Below are 15,552 nucleotides of genomic sequence, written 5' to 3'. Positions count from 1 at the left end.
CGTGTCACGATCGGCCGGAAAACATTTGGTGTGTTTCATGCACAAACTATCTTCTTATGCTACTTCCCATCTTAAAATACAAACATCGACTTTTGCCAAGTAATGTGAGCCTAAGGTAACCCAAAAACTGTTTTAAAATAGAAACGTTGGCGCTGGAGGGCAAAGTTGGCAGCTAGTAAATGAACCTTGGCAGGTCTGCATGGCTTGTGAGGATGATGTGGAGCAGGTGTGGGAGTGTTGTGTTAACACACACACACTCACACGCAGTACTGCTTGACACTGTGAGACTGGGCCGCACAAAGAAACGCACTGCCGAATGACATCACTTTGTTTTTGTGTTCGATGTAGGCGTAATGACAGAGCCTTTTGCCTCTTGCTTTTTCTCTCGGTCTCTGGCTGTGTCATCCACACACACGCGCGCACACACACACACACACACACACACATTCGCACACACATCTGGACAACATTACAAAGCAGCAGCAAGCCACTTTGGCAGTGTTATGCAGCAGGTGGCTGGAAACTGCATGCGTGTTGTGAGGTTTTTTTTTTTTTTTCTGGTCTGTGAGATTAGTTTTAAAACAGCTGCTTACTGCCTGGGAACTTGTTGCCCATTTTTTTGTCCCCATTATTCATTTCTCTCCAAAAGGTTGCCTACTGTGTTTAGTGTCAAATTCGCCTTGAAGTGTTGAAAAATATGAAGAACGTACTGTCAATATTGCCGCGAGACAATCGTGCTAATAACTTTGGAACCCGGGTTTTATGAAGCGTGTTATTTCTGAGTGTCTATAAAGAAGTGAAATACGGAGATAAATGTTCCCTTCCAAAATTAATGAGGACTAATGGCTACCTGCTGTCAGGAAAAGGTCCTCTCGCTTAGATTAATTCAGAAAATATATTTGTGTCTTAGTTCATAGTTCTCCCGCTGGAAGTCCGGAGCGCCCCGTCGTGGCGATATCTTCTCTACGCTCTCAGAGCTCCTCCCCTTCACGTTGCACCGGCCAATCAGGTCGCCCGCTCTCCATGACGTCTCCAGGCTCCAGTTTGGGGCCTTCGCCCCTGTCGTCTCCCGCTTCACGGCCGCACCTGCCCCTGTCGTCTCCTTTGTCCTGCCTCACTCCGCCCAACGTGTCAGCAATGCTACTCAATGGGGAATCGGCAAGCCCCCTGCAGCCGCCATCCCCGGGCCCCTCTCACGCACCCACGCAGTGCGCTCTCGCCCCCAAAACTGAGAAGGTGAGTGTTTTTGTTTCCCTCATGATATCGTTTGGCCATTACCGTATTGCCCTGAATATAAGACGGTGTTTTTTTTGCATTGAAATAAAACTTTAAAACGAATGCTGAGCTTAACTCCCCAGGCCAAAGCGTAATTGCAATTATTTTCTGTATAAAAATTAATTTGGTGTTCAAAAAGTCTTTTTTCAAACTTGAGTCTTGAAAAAGAGGGAGTCGTTTTATAATCAGGGTCGTCTTATACTCGGGCCAATACGGTAATTGTCTCTTTTTTTTTGTGATGTGTTGGCCGTCCAATCAGTGCTGGAAAAAGCGTCCAAATTAGTAAATTGATGTTAGTAGTGCCATCAGCTGCACTGATTGGACGCTATACCTTAAAAAGAGCTCAATTCCTTTCCTCGGGTTTGGCTGGATGGATGTGTTGTGTGTTTTGGGTCATTGTCAGGCCTCACTGTACCGTGTGTGTATGTTTCTAATTTACGAGTGTCAATGCTTATTTGTATTTACCTCCCGGTGTCCATTTTAAGCTCAATAAATGATGGCTAAATGTATTTCACCTCAACAAGGCAGCCATATTGTTCAAACAAGCCAAACTTAAAAACAACCTTTGCCAGCTTACGTACAAAAATAAAAGAAGTTGCTTGTTAAGTAGAGCGTTCTTCAAATGTAATAGTTTTTCAATTGGCCCACGCTGTAGCCCTCCAGCAAAAGTATCACAGCTCATTATTGAATCATTTATGCTTTAAGAACGCATTGGAAATGAAGATTGTTGTACCTGCTTCAGTAAAAGCACCTAATGGCACTCATATTGAACTCCGTCTCGGATGCCGCCTCGTCTGCCGCACGGAAACTCGGGTGGGGTGTCAAATCGGGACATACTCGCGTTGAATGATGGCGGAGCTAAGCTTCGCATCTGTCTCGGTTCCTTTTGTTTTTGCTGCTGGCTTGGCTGCGTTGGACAGCTCATCTAACTACATGGCGAGCTGACAAACAGCTCCGCCATAGTGGAACAGCAGGCTTGTTTACACCATCCCACTCAAAGACCGCTCTTGTTTTTTTTATGAGGCTCAGATATTAATGAATCCTCTCCTGTCACGGCTAGAGATTTGATTTTTATTCTATTTATGTGTTCGTCCAATTGAGCTGGGCCGTCTCTCGTTTGTTAGAAGCTTATCAACTAAGTCTTAGGTTCAATGTGTCAGCTGCTGGTGTAGCTTCAGATTTGTTGGGGCATGGCACGTTTTATTCCACAACAATTGGATTGCCACCTCCTGTTCCAAATCACATTATCACGCTGTACCTCATCATCACACTTGATACCTTTTGTTGCTCTGAGCGGCCAATCTGGCCATGACGCAGCAGAGGCTGACTGCTCCAGTCTAACTGAATCTACGGGAAATGATGAAGCGCATCTGATCACGTCTGGCAGACGATAAACAGGCACACAAAATACACATGAACATCAGGAAGCCAGAAGAAAACTTTTGATTAAAAGCAGTAAGTGTATCTTCCCCAATTATGACCAGCGGCGGACCACTAAAGCAAATCATGTGTCTCTACTTAATGTTTCTTTCAAAATACTATTGACAAAAAGTGCCTAGTCTTCACTTTTTCCCAATCTTTTTTTTATTCCTAAAGCCACAATAATTTTCCAATCTATCTTCATTGCTGACTTATTTCAACACATAGCAATTTCTAACGTCATTGTAAACAGGTGATGAGGCAATCGTGTATTTATGTCTCTGCAGTCATCATGACCCCAAAATGGCCTTCGACGAAAATGACCCAATGGTTTCCGTGTTTCAAGTGTTTTGCTCGTCTTCCGTACTTGAAGAAACATTCAAGCGGTTACCTTGAGCCGTTTGATCTGTCAGCCTTTGTATTCATCTTTTCGGATAAGTTACTGTAAACGCATACTGAGAGTGTTGCGCGTGGGTGAGCAAAGGGTTCAGTAATTTAGGTTGATGGGCGGGCAGGTTGGGCGGGCAGGTTGGGCTGGCATCTTCAGCGGCGGATTCTCGCAGGTTACCTTCTACTACGATTTGTCACATGACCTTATGGATGGATAAATCAAACTCTCCCCCCCCCGTGAGACTGAGTTTCAAGTGTAAAATTATATTTTGTGTAAATGATAAATGCCACATGCTGCTTTGACATTAGCGGCAATGGGTGTATACCGCCACCGTGCGGTTTGTAGAAGAACAGCAAGTTTGTGACAAAAAATCATTGACAAGTCCATTGAAAAAAACAAGTGATGACACACATACCGTGCGGAATTTTATTTTTTAAATTATTTTTACTGATGAATATATGACGAAAATAATTAATTATAGAAAAAAAAAAGTAATCGTATCTGCTCTCTTGCTCCTCCCTGACTTCCTCCCATCAGAAGGAAAGAAAAGCTGGAGGTTTGTTGAAGCTCCTGTCAGGGGCGGCGGCCAAAAAGAAACCACGCTCACCTCCTACCTCCCCACCCACCCACGATCCCTCGTCGTCCACTGACCTCATCCACCACCCTCACCACCCCCACCATCACCACCACGCCCGCTCCGGATCGTGTCCTATGGTCTCTCAGGGGCGGGCCGGCTCCTGCCCCGTCGAGATCGACATGGCCGGGGCCGTGGGGTTGGAACCTCTGCACAGAAAATCGGGCTCCTTGGATACAAACTTTCCAATGTCGCCCCCTCCGACGCGAGCCAGCAGCGTTCTCATGGTACTCCGACCCGAACCCAAGCCCCTGTCCAGGGAAAGGTGGGTTTCAGAACCACTGGATAAAGATGTAGAAAATCACTTCTATCAGCTGACTTCATTCTCATCTTCATGTGTCGGCCAGGTACCGAGTGGTAGTTCCTTACCCGCCCCAGTCCGAGGCGGAGATCGAGCTTCGGGAAGGAGACGTGGTGTTCGTCCACAAAAAACGAGACGACGGCTGGTACAAAGGCACCCTGCAAAGGACGGGACAGACCGGCCTGTTTCCTGGAAGCTTTGTGGAGAGCTTTTAAAAAAAGACACACAAGATCACTTGGCTTGATATTGGGCTTTCCAATCTGCCTTAAGGAGCTGTTAACCTTCAAAAAAAAAAGAAAATCACAGAAATTCAAGTGTCAGCGGTAAAATTCTCCCTGTGGACTTTCTTTTTTTCAGAATCAAAACAAAAGACAGTAGCACAAAACATCTTCAAAAGTCCTTCTCGATCCAGCAGCACAGGAAAAAGGGAGGCCACAGTTTCCCGTCCTCTATGACTACTGAAGATCCGCACATAGATAAAAGCTCGCACACACTCGAAGAGCACACAAAGAAAAGCTTCCCAGGTGTCGTCCACCAGCACAAGCTTCAAACTGCGACCTCAGACCTCCTCTCTGGTGCGTTCTTTCTTTGCAAAGATCCAAACCAGGTTCATTGTGTTTGTGGCAATAAGCACATTTTACTTTTTTTAAACTCGATATTTGTTGATGAATTAAAATTCAACCAAGTGGCTGAACGATTAATCAATTTACAAATAGTTGGATTACTTTGATAATCAATTACTTGTCGATTTATCGATTAATCGCTACACCTCTATACAAATGCGTGTAGCATTGTTTGACTCTCTTAATTTTTTCTTTTTCTTAATGTTCAGATTGATATTTGTGTTGTCCCAAGCTGTGATCTGTCACTGGATTTGTTTGTATTAAAAAAAAAAAAAAAACTGCAAAGGTGCAACAAGTAATTTCAGCATTGATTTTTTAAATATTTATTGAATCTGAAATCTTGCTATTGTTCTATTTAATGTTTCCCCCATGCACACAGTGGCTTCATGTGAGGGAAAAATGGCTTGATGAATGTAAAAAAAAAGATATACAAACTCTTGGGATGATTCATTTGTATTGTTGAAATCGTTTTTTTTGTGTTCGACAAAAGGAAGAGATAAGATTGCACTTGGTGACATTTCCGACAGCCGAACTGCACTCCATGTGATTACCATCATCAGCCGTAACAAATATCTAGCTTCAAACCAGCTTTTTTGTTTTCTCAACAAAATAAAAAAAACAGCTTAAAGAGCAGCACAGCCATGTGAAAAAACGTCAAGTCGTTGACGAGGAGTCGCAAAAACTCCAAAGTGGTGAACAGAAGCTTTTCATTCTCCAACTGCCAAATCTTTGACAGCAACTTGGAACTTGTTGATATTTTTGTACAAGGTTTGCTTCAGTGAGTGTACAGTCTGCTTTATGAATTTTTACGTCCTGAGAGTCGGTCCAAGCTAGTTTACATCTGTCACACTATCTACCTTTTCCCCACTGAGATAGAAGCACAGCCAAACTTGAGGGTGTGTGTGTGAGTGTGTGTATGTTTGTGACTTCTTGGGTTGAGCTTCCACTCACAGCAAACAGTCAAAATCGAAATGTGCATAAATATCCTCAAAGGGATGCGAGTGGAAAGTGTGAGCGAGGCAAATTTTTTTGCCCTAGTTGACGCTTATTGGTTGGCTGAACATGCCCCCCCCCCCCCCCATGAAATTGTTGCAGAAGATATAAAAAAATATTGCACCAATTTGAACACTCATATCGCAAAAACAAAATGTTTTTACTTTTCCAAGCATGTCAAATTGTTGAAAAAATTGCAAGCTCCCGATGGTGAGAGAGGTTCATTGTGGGTAATCCCGTGCATCTGGTCCAACTGCAAAGTAGATTAAGGTCAAAGTTGAAGAGGGGATGAATTCATAAATTTCCCCAAACAATGTCAACATGTGGAAATAAAGCACAGAGTGTGAAATCATTTCTCGATGGGAGACGATTGTGTGTGTTTGTGTGAGAGAACGAGTATATTTCAGGGGAGGCCTCGGTATGTAGCACATGGAGGGGGAAAAAAAGGCGCCGTGGACGCTTATCAGGACTGAGTCAGGTCTCTTTCAAAAAAAAAGAAAAAATGTCTATCTAATTCTATATTGTGCAGAATATTTATAGGCCTTTGGTGCCATTGAAGTCATGCTCTGCGCTGGCCGTACTCAGCGCGCACTACCATGTGATCATGATGCATCGTCTTGTACTGATGACCCGTGGTTGATTAGTTTTTTTTTTTCATGTCAAGTGCATTTTTCGCAATAAATGCCTTTGATTTAAAAAAAAAAAATGTCTTTCTTATTTGGAGTCGGTGTGCCTAATGCTACATCCGCTGAGCCCGCAGTCAAAGACAAGCCGGGTTGACCTGACGGATATTCAATAAAGATAAACTTGCTCTTTCCCCTCAGTCTCCTTCTCCTTTCTCCTCCCCCATTAACTTCCAGGCCATTTCCAAGCCTCATTACCATTTAGAGTGACGAGCAAAAAAGGCCTGCGTGTACGATTTTCTTTTAAGATCTTTTAAGAAAGTTTTGTGGGAAGCCACGGATGGGAACGCCCGCAACACCCGCTCCCAGCCAAGAGCTTTACCCCACGCTGGGAGGTGAAGGTGCCTCCTTCGGAGAGATGCTGTGGCCTCCTGCGGGCAATCCATCCTCATCCTCACACTTGACGCCATACCCGGTGAGACACGGCGGGGAGGATGTGTCTCCTCCTGCATCTTTTTTAAAAGCGCGGCAGTCTTAACTGGTCTTATAAAGCAAAGCTGCATCCTTCAATTGAATGTTTCGATTGCATCACACTGTCTTTCCAATTCGTGTCTGTTATAGTGATTTTTTATTTTTTTTGTCAGTTTATATTTTATTAGTTTTAATGAGTTTCTTCATTTTTAATTAAATTTGTATTCGTTTTATTTTAATCTATATATGGAGTATTTAAGTGCAAGATTTAAGTATTGCGTAACAAAGTAAACCAGACTAAAATTCCCAAATACTTCTTCTGTACAGCCGAACAATAATAGTGTCGAAACTAAAACAGACAGAGAGAAAAATAAAGAACAAGCCTCCCGAGTAACACTGTTTATTTCATAAATACGAGTGTAGTACAAATATAAAAAGGTTCCCCCCGTTAGGCATCGGTGTGTTTTGCTGCGTGTTTTTTTTATCCTACTGAAGGCTGGACACACATAAGGCACGTGGAACATGTGGAGTGTAAAGTGTCACGACGTTTCGTCCCATACACGAGTGCATCAAAGTACGATATTGTTGCCTCTTATCTTGCGTCTCGTTTATTTTCCGACGACTCAGCGTTGTTGCGCACGTGTCAGCAGAAACGAGAAAGCAAGCGAAACAAAACATTCTGTCTAGTTTAGTGTATGTAAATATGCTGTAACCAACTCAAAGAAGTAAACACAACTTTGTTGTAAGTTAAAACTTGTTGAAGCCTTGCTTGCTTTCACAAACACTCTCAAAGGGTTAATAATAAATTATCCAAATCAAAGAATGACAGATACATTTTTAAGTATGAATGAAACTGAATGATCAAAGGTGTCCATAGAATGAAAAAAAGATGCTGCTTTGTTCTCAGCATCCACTTTGCTGGTGACCAGATTACAAGATCAGAGACATGAATGTACCATTAAAATCATTATAGGTCCATTATTAACCCCAACACATAAACAAGCCAGCCTCTAAAACCACAGCAAGCTTAAAAACAACAAAGGAGGTATCATAGAGAATACGTACAAAAAAAAAAAAAAAAAAAACACATTATTTCAAAGGAAAAAGCAAAACGTATTGTCTTAACTTTGGCACATAAAACACACTTGTGTGTTGCTGGCGGTGGTGCTGATGCTGATGGGAGACTTCGGATTAGTGTTCAAGACTGGCCACAAAGGATTTTGGGAATGATGTTGGTCAGACTGGAGTTCAAATCCCGATTGTTTCACATGAACCCAGAACTGGTTGGGAGGAGGAAAGAAATTAAATGTGTGGTGAAAATCAGTTATGCAGAAATACATCTCGTGAAAAAAAATTAAATTGAATCATTTGAGCAAGTGTGGATTTGGGGAAAAAGAGGTCAATAAGGGTTTTCAGCTTGAACACGATTTGGAGACATGCACAGATATGTTACTAAAACCGGATTTCTGCTGCCCTCTTGTGGCATACTGTGGAATTTCAGAAGCCACCAAAAACAAAATGGAAAAAAAGGGGGAAGTAAGTTTTCCTTACTTCTTGCGGTCTTTATCCTTCTTGCCGTTGGCGGTGAAGCTTTGGGCCTGCAGCAGCTGAGCGGCGGCACGTCTCTTGCCAAAGGAGCTCTGGTCTTCCTCCAGCATGCGCCGTTTCTCCTCCAATGCCGACTTCTCCTCGGCGTGGAGCCGCTTCAGCTGCTCAAAGCGGCTCTGCAACTAAAAGGTGAAAAGGGAAAACAGGTGGACGGTGAAAAATATCTCTTCTCAATGGATTTGTTTTCTCATTCAAGGATGACTGTCTCTAACCTCTCTCTCTGCATCCTTAAGCTCCGCCTCCTTCTCCTTGACCCTCTGCACAAACATCTGCCTCATCTCATCCTCTCTCCTCTGCAGCTCCACCAGGAACTCCTGACGCTTGGCCTCGTAGGTCTGCTGCAGACTGCACGAGCAGGCGTTGAGACATCCGTCGATTTATTAAGAACCCCCGCACCCAGCTGCGACGGCGGTCACCTGACGGGCTTGCACTCGGGGTCGGTGTCCTTGAAGCCCATCTCCTCCAGCTTGCAGCGTCTGTACAGCTCGTAGTGGCGCGTGTGCGTCTGCTCCCTCAGGTCCTCCATGTTGACGCAAATCAGCATCTCACGGAGCTTCACAAAGTCGCAGTGGCTCTCGTTCTCCACTGGTATTATGGGATGGAGAGCAGACAATGTCAGACACTTCAGCATGCCCAATGTCGCTCATCCACAAACCGACCTTGGACAATCCCCCAGGGGTACTGACGAGCCTTCACCATCTTGTTGCCCACGGCCACTTCTTCCGTGCTGCCCACCACGGCAAAAGGCAGATGGCCCTGAAAAACAGAAAAGAAAAATTACAGAAACAAACCACAGAGCTTGCGTGGACACCGGCGAAGAGGAGGACGCTTACGTTCATGGCCGTGTTGACCTTGGCAACGGCCTCGTCGTCCAAGGGGAACTGATAGATCTGGACGCCATTGCTCACCAGCTCGCTCATGATCTTGATCTTGAACTTGTGCAGCTCGCTCTTGCTGATTGTGTCCGCTTTGGCGATGACGGGGATGATGTTGACCTAAACGTTGCAGAACAAAACTTAACAGTGTGTCTTTTTTGGTACCGTTCAAGTAACGTCAATGATGAGGTCAACACTTGAGTGTCAGAAGTTGCTTAATATTCCGTTAAAGAGGCAGACTCAATAAGAGAGGAAACTTGGCCAAGCATGCAAGCACATGAAAAATGTCTCCCGATGTTATTTGTGGATCAGCAGCTCACTCTGCTGTCTGAGCCACCCCACATTCCTGACCGAGTGATTTTGTCAACAAGAATGTTTTTTCTGCTCGAGCTTCAGGGTCAGACACACAAACAAAACAATCAAGTGATGGCAGAGCACAAAAAAACACAAATGTCTCTTTCTCCGCCTGTCTGTCTGTACAGTGACACAAAAGGACAACTCGAGTGTGTGAGCGTGTGTGGTGACATTCCACCGCTTTTTGGTGTGTGTGACTCTTTTCACACGCAAATCACGGCTTGCTGGCACTTCCCGACAGTGACACACAAGAGAGCATGGGAAAGGTTGCTAGCACCGCCGTAGTCATTATTTGCAACTCTTTCATCACCTCATGATTTGAATGCGGTTCGGAGAGCAGCAATTCAATTTGTTGATCAAAGCATCTCTGCTGCCACTCCACTAACACTAAAACCAGCAGTGATTATTTTATACAATCAGGTACTGCCTTCCTACCTTGCTATCCAGTTTCTTCATGGTGACCAGATCCAGGGACTTGAGAGAGTGTCCCGAGGGGGAGATGAAGTACAAACAGGCGTGCACCCGCGAGTCGTGATAGTTGAAAAGCGAGCGCCTGATTTTCAGCTCTTCCTGCAGGTAACTCTCAAACTGCCTGTCGATGTAATCCACCACCGGCTGATAGCTACAAGACAGATGGTCAGTTAGCGATGGCTGCACACGAATCCCACGCTCGCTCGCACTGACCTCTCTTGTTTATTCATTTGGTCTCCGAATCCCACCGTGTTGACCACGGTGAGGCGCAGTCGCACGTTACTCTCTTGCAGGTCGTAGGTTTGAGCCCGCAGCTTCACCTGAGGCTCAAAGTGGGACGACTCAAAGTTTTCAAAGTTGGTGCTGAACAGAGTGTCCATCAGGGTGGACTTGCCGATACCGGTTTCACCTGAAGACACACAGAAAATCTACTGACAACCAAAACCTTTATAACGATAATATTAATCGTAGTGCTTTGTTTTGATTTGACAGCATACCGATGCAGAGGATGTTGAAGCAGAACCCCTGATCGGTGGACTTGTTGACCAACTGGTCTGGGAGGCTATCAAAACCCACGTGGCCTGCTAGAGAGAGAGGCCGCACTCCCTTATCCTAAACATCACAACACGTTTTAGTCATTTCGTTATAATCTTACACAATACCATGCATTCAGATTGAAACATGCCTGTCTGTTACTATGTAATAACAATGTAATAATCTACTACAGTACCAATGTGTATTCTGACTATATTGTTGGGGGCGATCATTAAATATTTGAAGTTTTCTTGACACAGTGCAATTGAATACCAACGTCTCCCAAAATTCACAGCAGTCACTCAGCCAGTTGGATGACGTGATTGCTTCTTTCAACCAGCTAACGCCCCTCCGGTAAACCATTTTATTGGTTAATCTTGGCGTGAACACGTAATACATGAATTACATGCACGTATTTTGACTTTTGTTGTTAAGTTACGTTGTGATTCAACGGGAGCGTTCCTTCATTTGTCAAAGAGAAAAGTTGTGCTAGTTGACAGGCTGGCTAACTTCATTGTAGCCTCAGACACTCCCTGCTCGACTAGGATTGTTAAGAGCGATATAACAGAGATCAATACAAACCAGTTGCGGAGCAACATCGGAAGAAGCCATAGTTTTCGATTAAATGTAGGATTTCCCGCAGATGCGAGACAATCAATCAAACTTATTAAAAGTCCGATTTTCTTTCGCCCCCTAAAGAATCCTCCTGAATGGGACCGTCTCACCACGGACAGACTGGACCAAGTAAAAGAAGACAGGCTTATGTGGCAACTGGTACTTTGTGAATCTACTTAAAATATCATATAACAGGAGATACACTTTACATTTTCAATTTAAATCATACAATTTTTCCAAAATAAAAATTAAGAAGATTAATATGTTCGATATATTGCTTTAGCAACCCCATTCTTACAAGAATCCCCTTTCTTTTCATATTGGTACAGTCCTAAAATGTGCCGCTTTCACTGTGTTTAAAGTGTGGTAAATTTGTCTACCCAATCGACCAACAAAACCGGCAATTGAAGTATGTTTCATGTAGTTCTAATGCGTTCACATTATGTGAATTTATAGTAAAAATAAAATGTCATACATGAAATCGCTTCACTCAGGTTCGACAGCATGAGGTTAAAATTTCCAGTACTGTTGGAATTTACGTGCAGCACTGTAATGTAACACGATGACGAGAGGGGTTAATAGTGGTGTGCGTCCCCTGGCGGTCATGTCTTGAAACTGATCAGCCAATGATGGAGGAAAGGAGGAGGCCCAGTGAAGATGCTGTCATCGGCTGTCAACGACCGCAAAATGACGACGAACTAATTTCCAAACGTTTTGCTGCCGTGTAATTAATTGATTTGGTTAGATAATGATAATGATGGCGTCCCCGTGCACGGTTGAAGCCGTGCAGGAGTTCCTAATGGAGCGAGGAGGGCGAGTCCAACAGATGGAGCTGATCGATCACTTCGCGGCGAGGTGGGGTACTGGAAGTGACCCGTTAAAGGGCGAGGAGGCTTTGAGGCGCGCCGTGGACACTCTCGGTGTCGTGGAAGTGGAAAGCGGAGTGCAATATGTGCGTTTGAATGAGGATTGTAGCGCGCGCTCTGTAACGCGCTTGGATAGAGACGGTAACGTGCACCAAACACCAAGCAACAACAATCTCGTCAGTGGCGACTCTGACAACAAACAGCAAGCAGGTGAGTCTTGATCAAACTGCATTGGCTCGGCTGTGGTCTACTAACAACGTCACCTTTTCTTTTTGTTTGTTTGGAAATAAACACATTGATTTATACCTTTTGTGTTTAATAGCGTTTAATTGCTGGTTTTATTATCCAGCACAACGTGCAAGTAGGGTTTACTCCCCGGAGCCCATCTGGTCCTTTTTTTCCCACCCCCTGAAAGCTTAATGCTAGCGTTGTATTGCTTTACCGTTTATTTGTTTCTGTCCTGTTCGGCTGAAGTCTAAAAATGCACAGCGATCAAAGTTAATATTTGTTTTGTTTGTATTTCTAAGCATTATAAAAAAAATGTACAAGCATTATTTGTGCATTGTTTTTAAAGGCCAATAGGAAGTAAATGTTAAGGTAAGCAAAACTGCCTGGAATAGGAGTCTTGAGAGTTAGCGCGTGGGTGTCCAAACCTTTTACCCTGAAGGCCTCGTACAGAAAAAAAACATGAGCTTTGTGGCTTTGGCAACAAAGTAAATTATGTGTGGCCCCAATCTTCTTTGTGATGTTCACATTCCCTCCAAATGACATAAAAAAATGTTTATTATATGTTCTCATAGGAGTTTCTAGTCCACCATCCTGCAGTATGGATGTCAAGCAGTCTGAACCCGCTCAGTCCAATACTATTTACGAAACCAGCGAGGTCAAGCTTAGAGAGAGGAGAAGACGCGAGTCGGCTCCGGTGATCGGGGTGCCGAATCAAGACCATCCCGCCAGCTCCCAAAGCCATCATCAGGTCCGAGCGGCCCGCAGGGTGTCCAAAGGGTCCCAACGGGCATTGCTGACCAGCTGCCTGTCTGAGGACAACACGGTGGAAGGCCTGGAGTACACTCTTGATTTCAACACACCCAAAGGGAGCCGCAGGAACTTCATTGAGCTGATGATGAATTGTTCTCCTCAGGTGAGCCTACGATGAAGGTGTGGTGTGCTTGGTAATCTAAAAAAAAAATCCCCTGCACAGGTTCGCCGATCTCTCATAAATCGAGGTCCACGGCTTCGAGACTCCATGAGGAGCGACGGCGACTCGGCGTCTCTCCTCTCCTCGGCCACCGACGAGGACTGCACCTCGGTGGCGCTGGACCCGATGGAGCACGAGTGGATGCTGTGTGCCTCGGACTGCCTGTGGGAGAGCCTTCACCCTCTCCTGGCTATGGAGGCCGGCCTGGTAGCCAAGAAAGACTTTGTCACGGGCTTCACGTGCCTTCACTGGGCTGCCAAGCAGGGCAAGGCCGAGCTGCTCTCCCAGCTGCTGAATTTCGCCAAGGACAACGGCGTCCACGTGAACGTCAATGTGAGGTCCGGTGCCGGGTACACGCCACTCCACCTGGCAGCTATACATGGACACATTCAGGTAAGCTGCAGCTTATCGTGTGATACTAAAAATGTGCGTCGAGTTTTATTATTATTATTTCTTGAAGCATTCTAAATGCATGCTCGTTCTGGACGGTCAGGTGATGCGCGTCCTGATGTCCGACTGGGAGGCGGACCCCGAGGTGAGGGATTACAGCGGCAGGCGAGCCATCCAGTACCTTCCTGCACCATTGCCTGCAGACCTGCGGGACCAAGGAGTAGACCCCCCACCGCGGGCTGAGTCCGACAACGAGCACGCGGTGGTAGGTGGTGGTGTAACACGTGGCTGGAGGTTTCCCAAAGTGCTTCAGGGAAACCTGAACCCGCTCCGCCTACTCAACCAGTCATCGGGGGCCTCCGAAGAGGCGCTCGGGAATGGCAGGACCAAGGGGGGCATGTTGAGGAAGTCGTCCCTGGGCCGACTGAACGCTCGGCTGCATCGGGGGCGACACAGGGCGCAGATTATACACAGCGCCTCCTTTAGGGACGCAGGCGAAGTCGGAAGAGGAGAGGAGCTTCCCAGCACCCCTCAGCGAACACGGCCGCTCTCTAGCCTGTTTGGATGAAGCCGCAAAAAAGCAGCAAATTATTTATTAAGAGTTCCATTCATGGATTTTTATAATTTTATAATATCTTGAATAGACAAGCCTTTTAAAAGTTTTAAAGTCATAAATATTTTTTTTTCCAAGAAATGAAGTTTATTTTTATTCCTTTTGTTCAAACCTTAACTAACTTATTTAGGTACCTTTTTTTGCTACACATTATCTAATTTATTTATTTTTAGACACACAGTGAACGCTTCATTAAATGTGTTTTTTTTTAATGGGAGGGAAGTTTGTAATTTCACATTGGTGGAAGATCACTTTAAGTCAAAAATGGTGTTTTGGTACATAATATAGCTGCACAAAGTTTTTTTCACAGATATGTTTTTCTAATTATTGACAGTTGTTTTACAGTACTTCTACGCTCTGATACATTTGCACTTGCCACTGTCAAGATTTTCAGCACAATAATTTAAACACTACTCTGTTGTATGACCAGACTGTTTTATATTTTATAGAGGCAATACAGCTTTCTTCCTCAAATCTGCTCATTAATTGTTGAGCTGTTTTTTTTCGAAATCTCAAGCATGATTGGAAACAGTGACACATTTTGCCACTTGTTTCATGTTGTGCCTCTTTTGACACCTGCTGAATAAATGCCAGTAAATATGACACGGGTGAGTTCAGGGACCTTTGACAACCAACGTAGCACACATTCAAAAATATGCAATCAAACAAGCGCGGTCACATTCAATACTTTGGAATGCATTTGAATTCAACCTGGTGGAGAGTTGCATGTACAAACGGAGTTGTTAGCTGTTTGTCAAATGTGGATAGAGTTTAGAATTGTAATGTGATTTGTTGAAGTCTTGTCTGTTGTACATGAGCCTTTATTAAAATGACCTGATAATTACATTTAAACCACTGCCACAATATTCTTTTTGTATTTTGTAGTACGCATATGGCCTTATGTTGTTGTCAAGTAAAAATCTGTTCTACAAGTGTACAATGTTTACCTAAAAACTATGAAGTTTCTATTGGGTAAAAGCCTATTTGTGTCTATCCATCCCATCCTTAAATGTGAAATAAAGCATCAATATCAAATTGCTTTGTGTTTAATGATGAACTCAAGTCCCAAGATTAGTTAACATTCGCTGCTGCAGCTGACAACAGTCTGCACTTGTCTGGTGATGCTGAATAATTGATGATCTGATGTCCGGCAATTGCACAATAGCCACAGCTGACTATGTTAACACTGCTTTCAATTTTGTATAAGCATCATTGCGCACCTGCTCAAATTTATTATGTATGTGTGTGTCATGTTCTCCAGGGCTTTAAATATGCTAACTCATATGTTGTGTCCTTTA

The 15,552-nt window shown here is 44.3% G+C and overlaps 3 protein-coding genes across 3 annotated transcripts in view; 2 read left to right on the top strand and 1 right to left on the bottom strand.

Moving 5' to 3' along the window:
• LOC133160028 (E3 ubiquitin-protein ligase SH3RF3-like) overlaps positions 1-6,453 on the top strand; it is a 40,570-nt gene extending 34,117 nt beyond the window's left edge. The window contains exons 8-10 of the mRNA XM_061287551.1: positions 911-1,236; positions 3,623-3,984; positions 4,067-6,453. Of these exons, the coding sequence (XP_061143535.1) occupies positions 911-1,236; positions 3,623-3,984; positions 4,067-4,235 (857 nt within the window). The 3' untranslated portion in view covers positions 4,236-6,453. The remainder of the gene's footprint in view (positions 1-910; positions 1,237-3,622; positions 3,985-4,066) is intronic.
• Positions 6,454-7,116: 663 nt separating this feature from the next.
• septin10 (septin 10) lies at positions 7,117-11,323 on the bottom strand. The gene is made up of 10 exons (XM_061287342.1): positions 11,155-11,323; positions 10,536-10,650; positions 10,252-10,447; positions 10,003-10,189; positions 9,172-9,333; positions 8,998-9,094; positions 8,755-8,923; positions 8,551-8,683; positions 8,282-8,460; positions 7,117-8,010 (listed from the first exon to the last, which is right to left on the bottom strand). The coding sequence occupies exons 1-10, from the start codon at positions 11,182-11,184 to the stop codon at positions 7,995-7,997; spliced, it is 1,284 nt and encodes a 427-aa protein (XP_061143326.1). The 5' UTR covers positions 11,185-11,323; the 3' UTR covers positions 7,117-7,994.
• Positions 11,324-11,790: 467 nt separating this feature from the next.
• sowahca (sosondowah ankyrin repeat domain family Ca) lies at positions 11,791-15,270 on the top strand. Its single transcript, XM_061287347.1, has 4 exons — positions 11,791-12,263; positions 12,854-13,194; positions 13,255-13,644; positions 13,745-15,270. Exons 1-4 carry the CDS (start codon positions 11,936-11,938, stop codon positions 14,207-14,209), a joined length of 1,524 nt encoding a protein of 507 aa, XP_061143331.1. The 5' UTR covers positions 11,791-11,935; the 3' UTR covers positions 14,210-15,270.
• The last annotated feature ends 282 nt before the right edge of the window (positions 15,271-15,552 follow it).

Source organism: Syngnathus typhle, linkage group LG9, assembly GCF_033458585.1.
Source record: "Syngnathus typhle isolate RoL2023-S1 ecotype Sweden linkage group LG9, RoL_Styp_1.0, whole genome shotgun sequence".
Classification (NCBI taxonomy): Eukaryota; Metazoa; Chordata; class Actinopteri; order Syngnathiformes; family Syngnathidae; genus Syngnathus; species Syngnathus typhle.
Note: the sequence above shows the minus strand (reverse complement) of the source record. Positions and strands in the feature narration are given on the sequence as shown.

Excerpts from the sequence above, each read along its gene's own strand:
- septin10 (XM_061287342.1), bottom strand. The coding sequence starts at position 11,184 with ATGGCTTCTTCCGATGTTGCTCCGCAACTG. Across the intron at positions 9,095-9,171 it reads AGGTCAACACGGCCATGAAC|GGCCATCTGCCTTTTGCCGT; the intron begins GTAAGCGTCCTC and ends TCTGTTTTTCAG. Across the intron at positions 8,924-8,997 it reads CCCCTGGGGGATTGTCCAAG|TGGAGAACGAGAGCCACTGC; the intron begins GTCGGTTTGTGG and ends CCATAATACCAG.
- sowahca (XM_061287347.1), top strand. The coding sequence starts at position 11,936 with ATGATAATGATGGCGTCCCCGTGCACGGTTGAAGCCGTGCAGGAGTTC. Across the intron at positions 12,264-12,853 it reads TGACAACAAACAGCAAGCAG|GAGTTTCTAGTCCACCATCC; the intron begins GTGAGTCTTGAT and ends ATGTTCTCATAG. Across the intron at positions 13,195-13,254 it reads TGATGAATTGTTCTCCTCAG|GTTCGCCGATCTCTCATAAA; the intron begins GTGAGCCTACGA and ends TCCCCTGCACAG.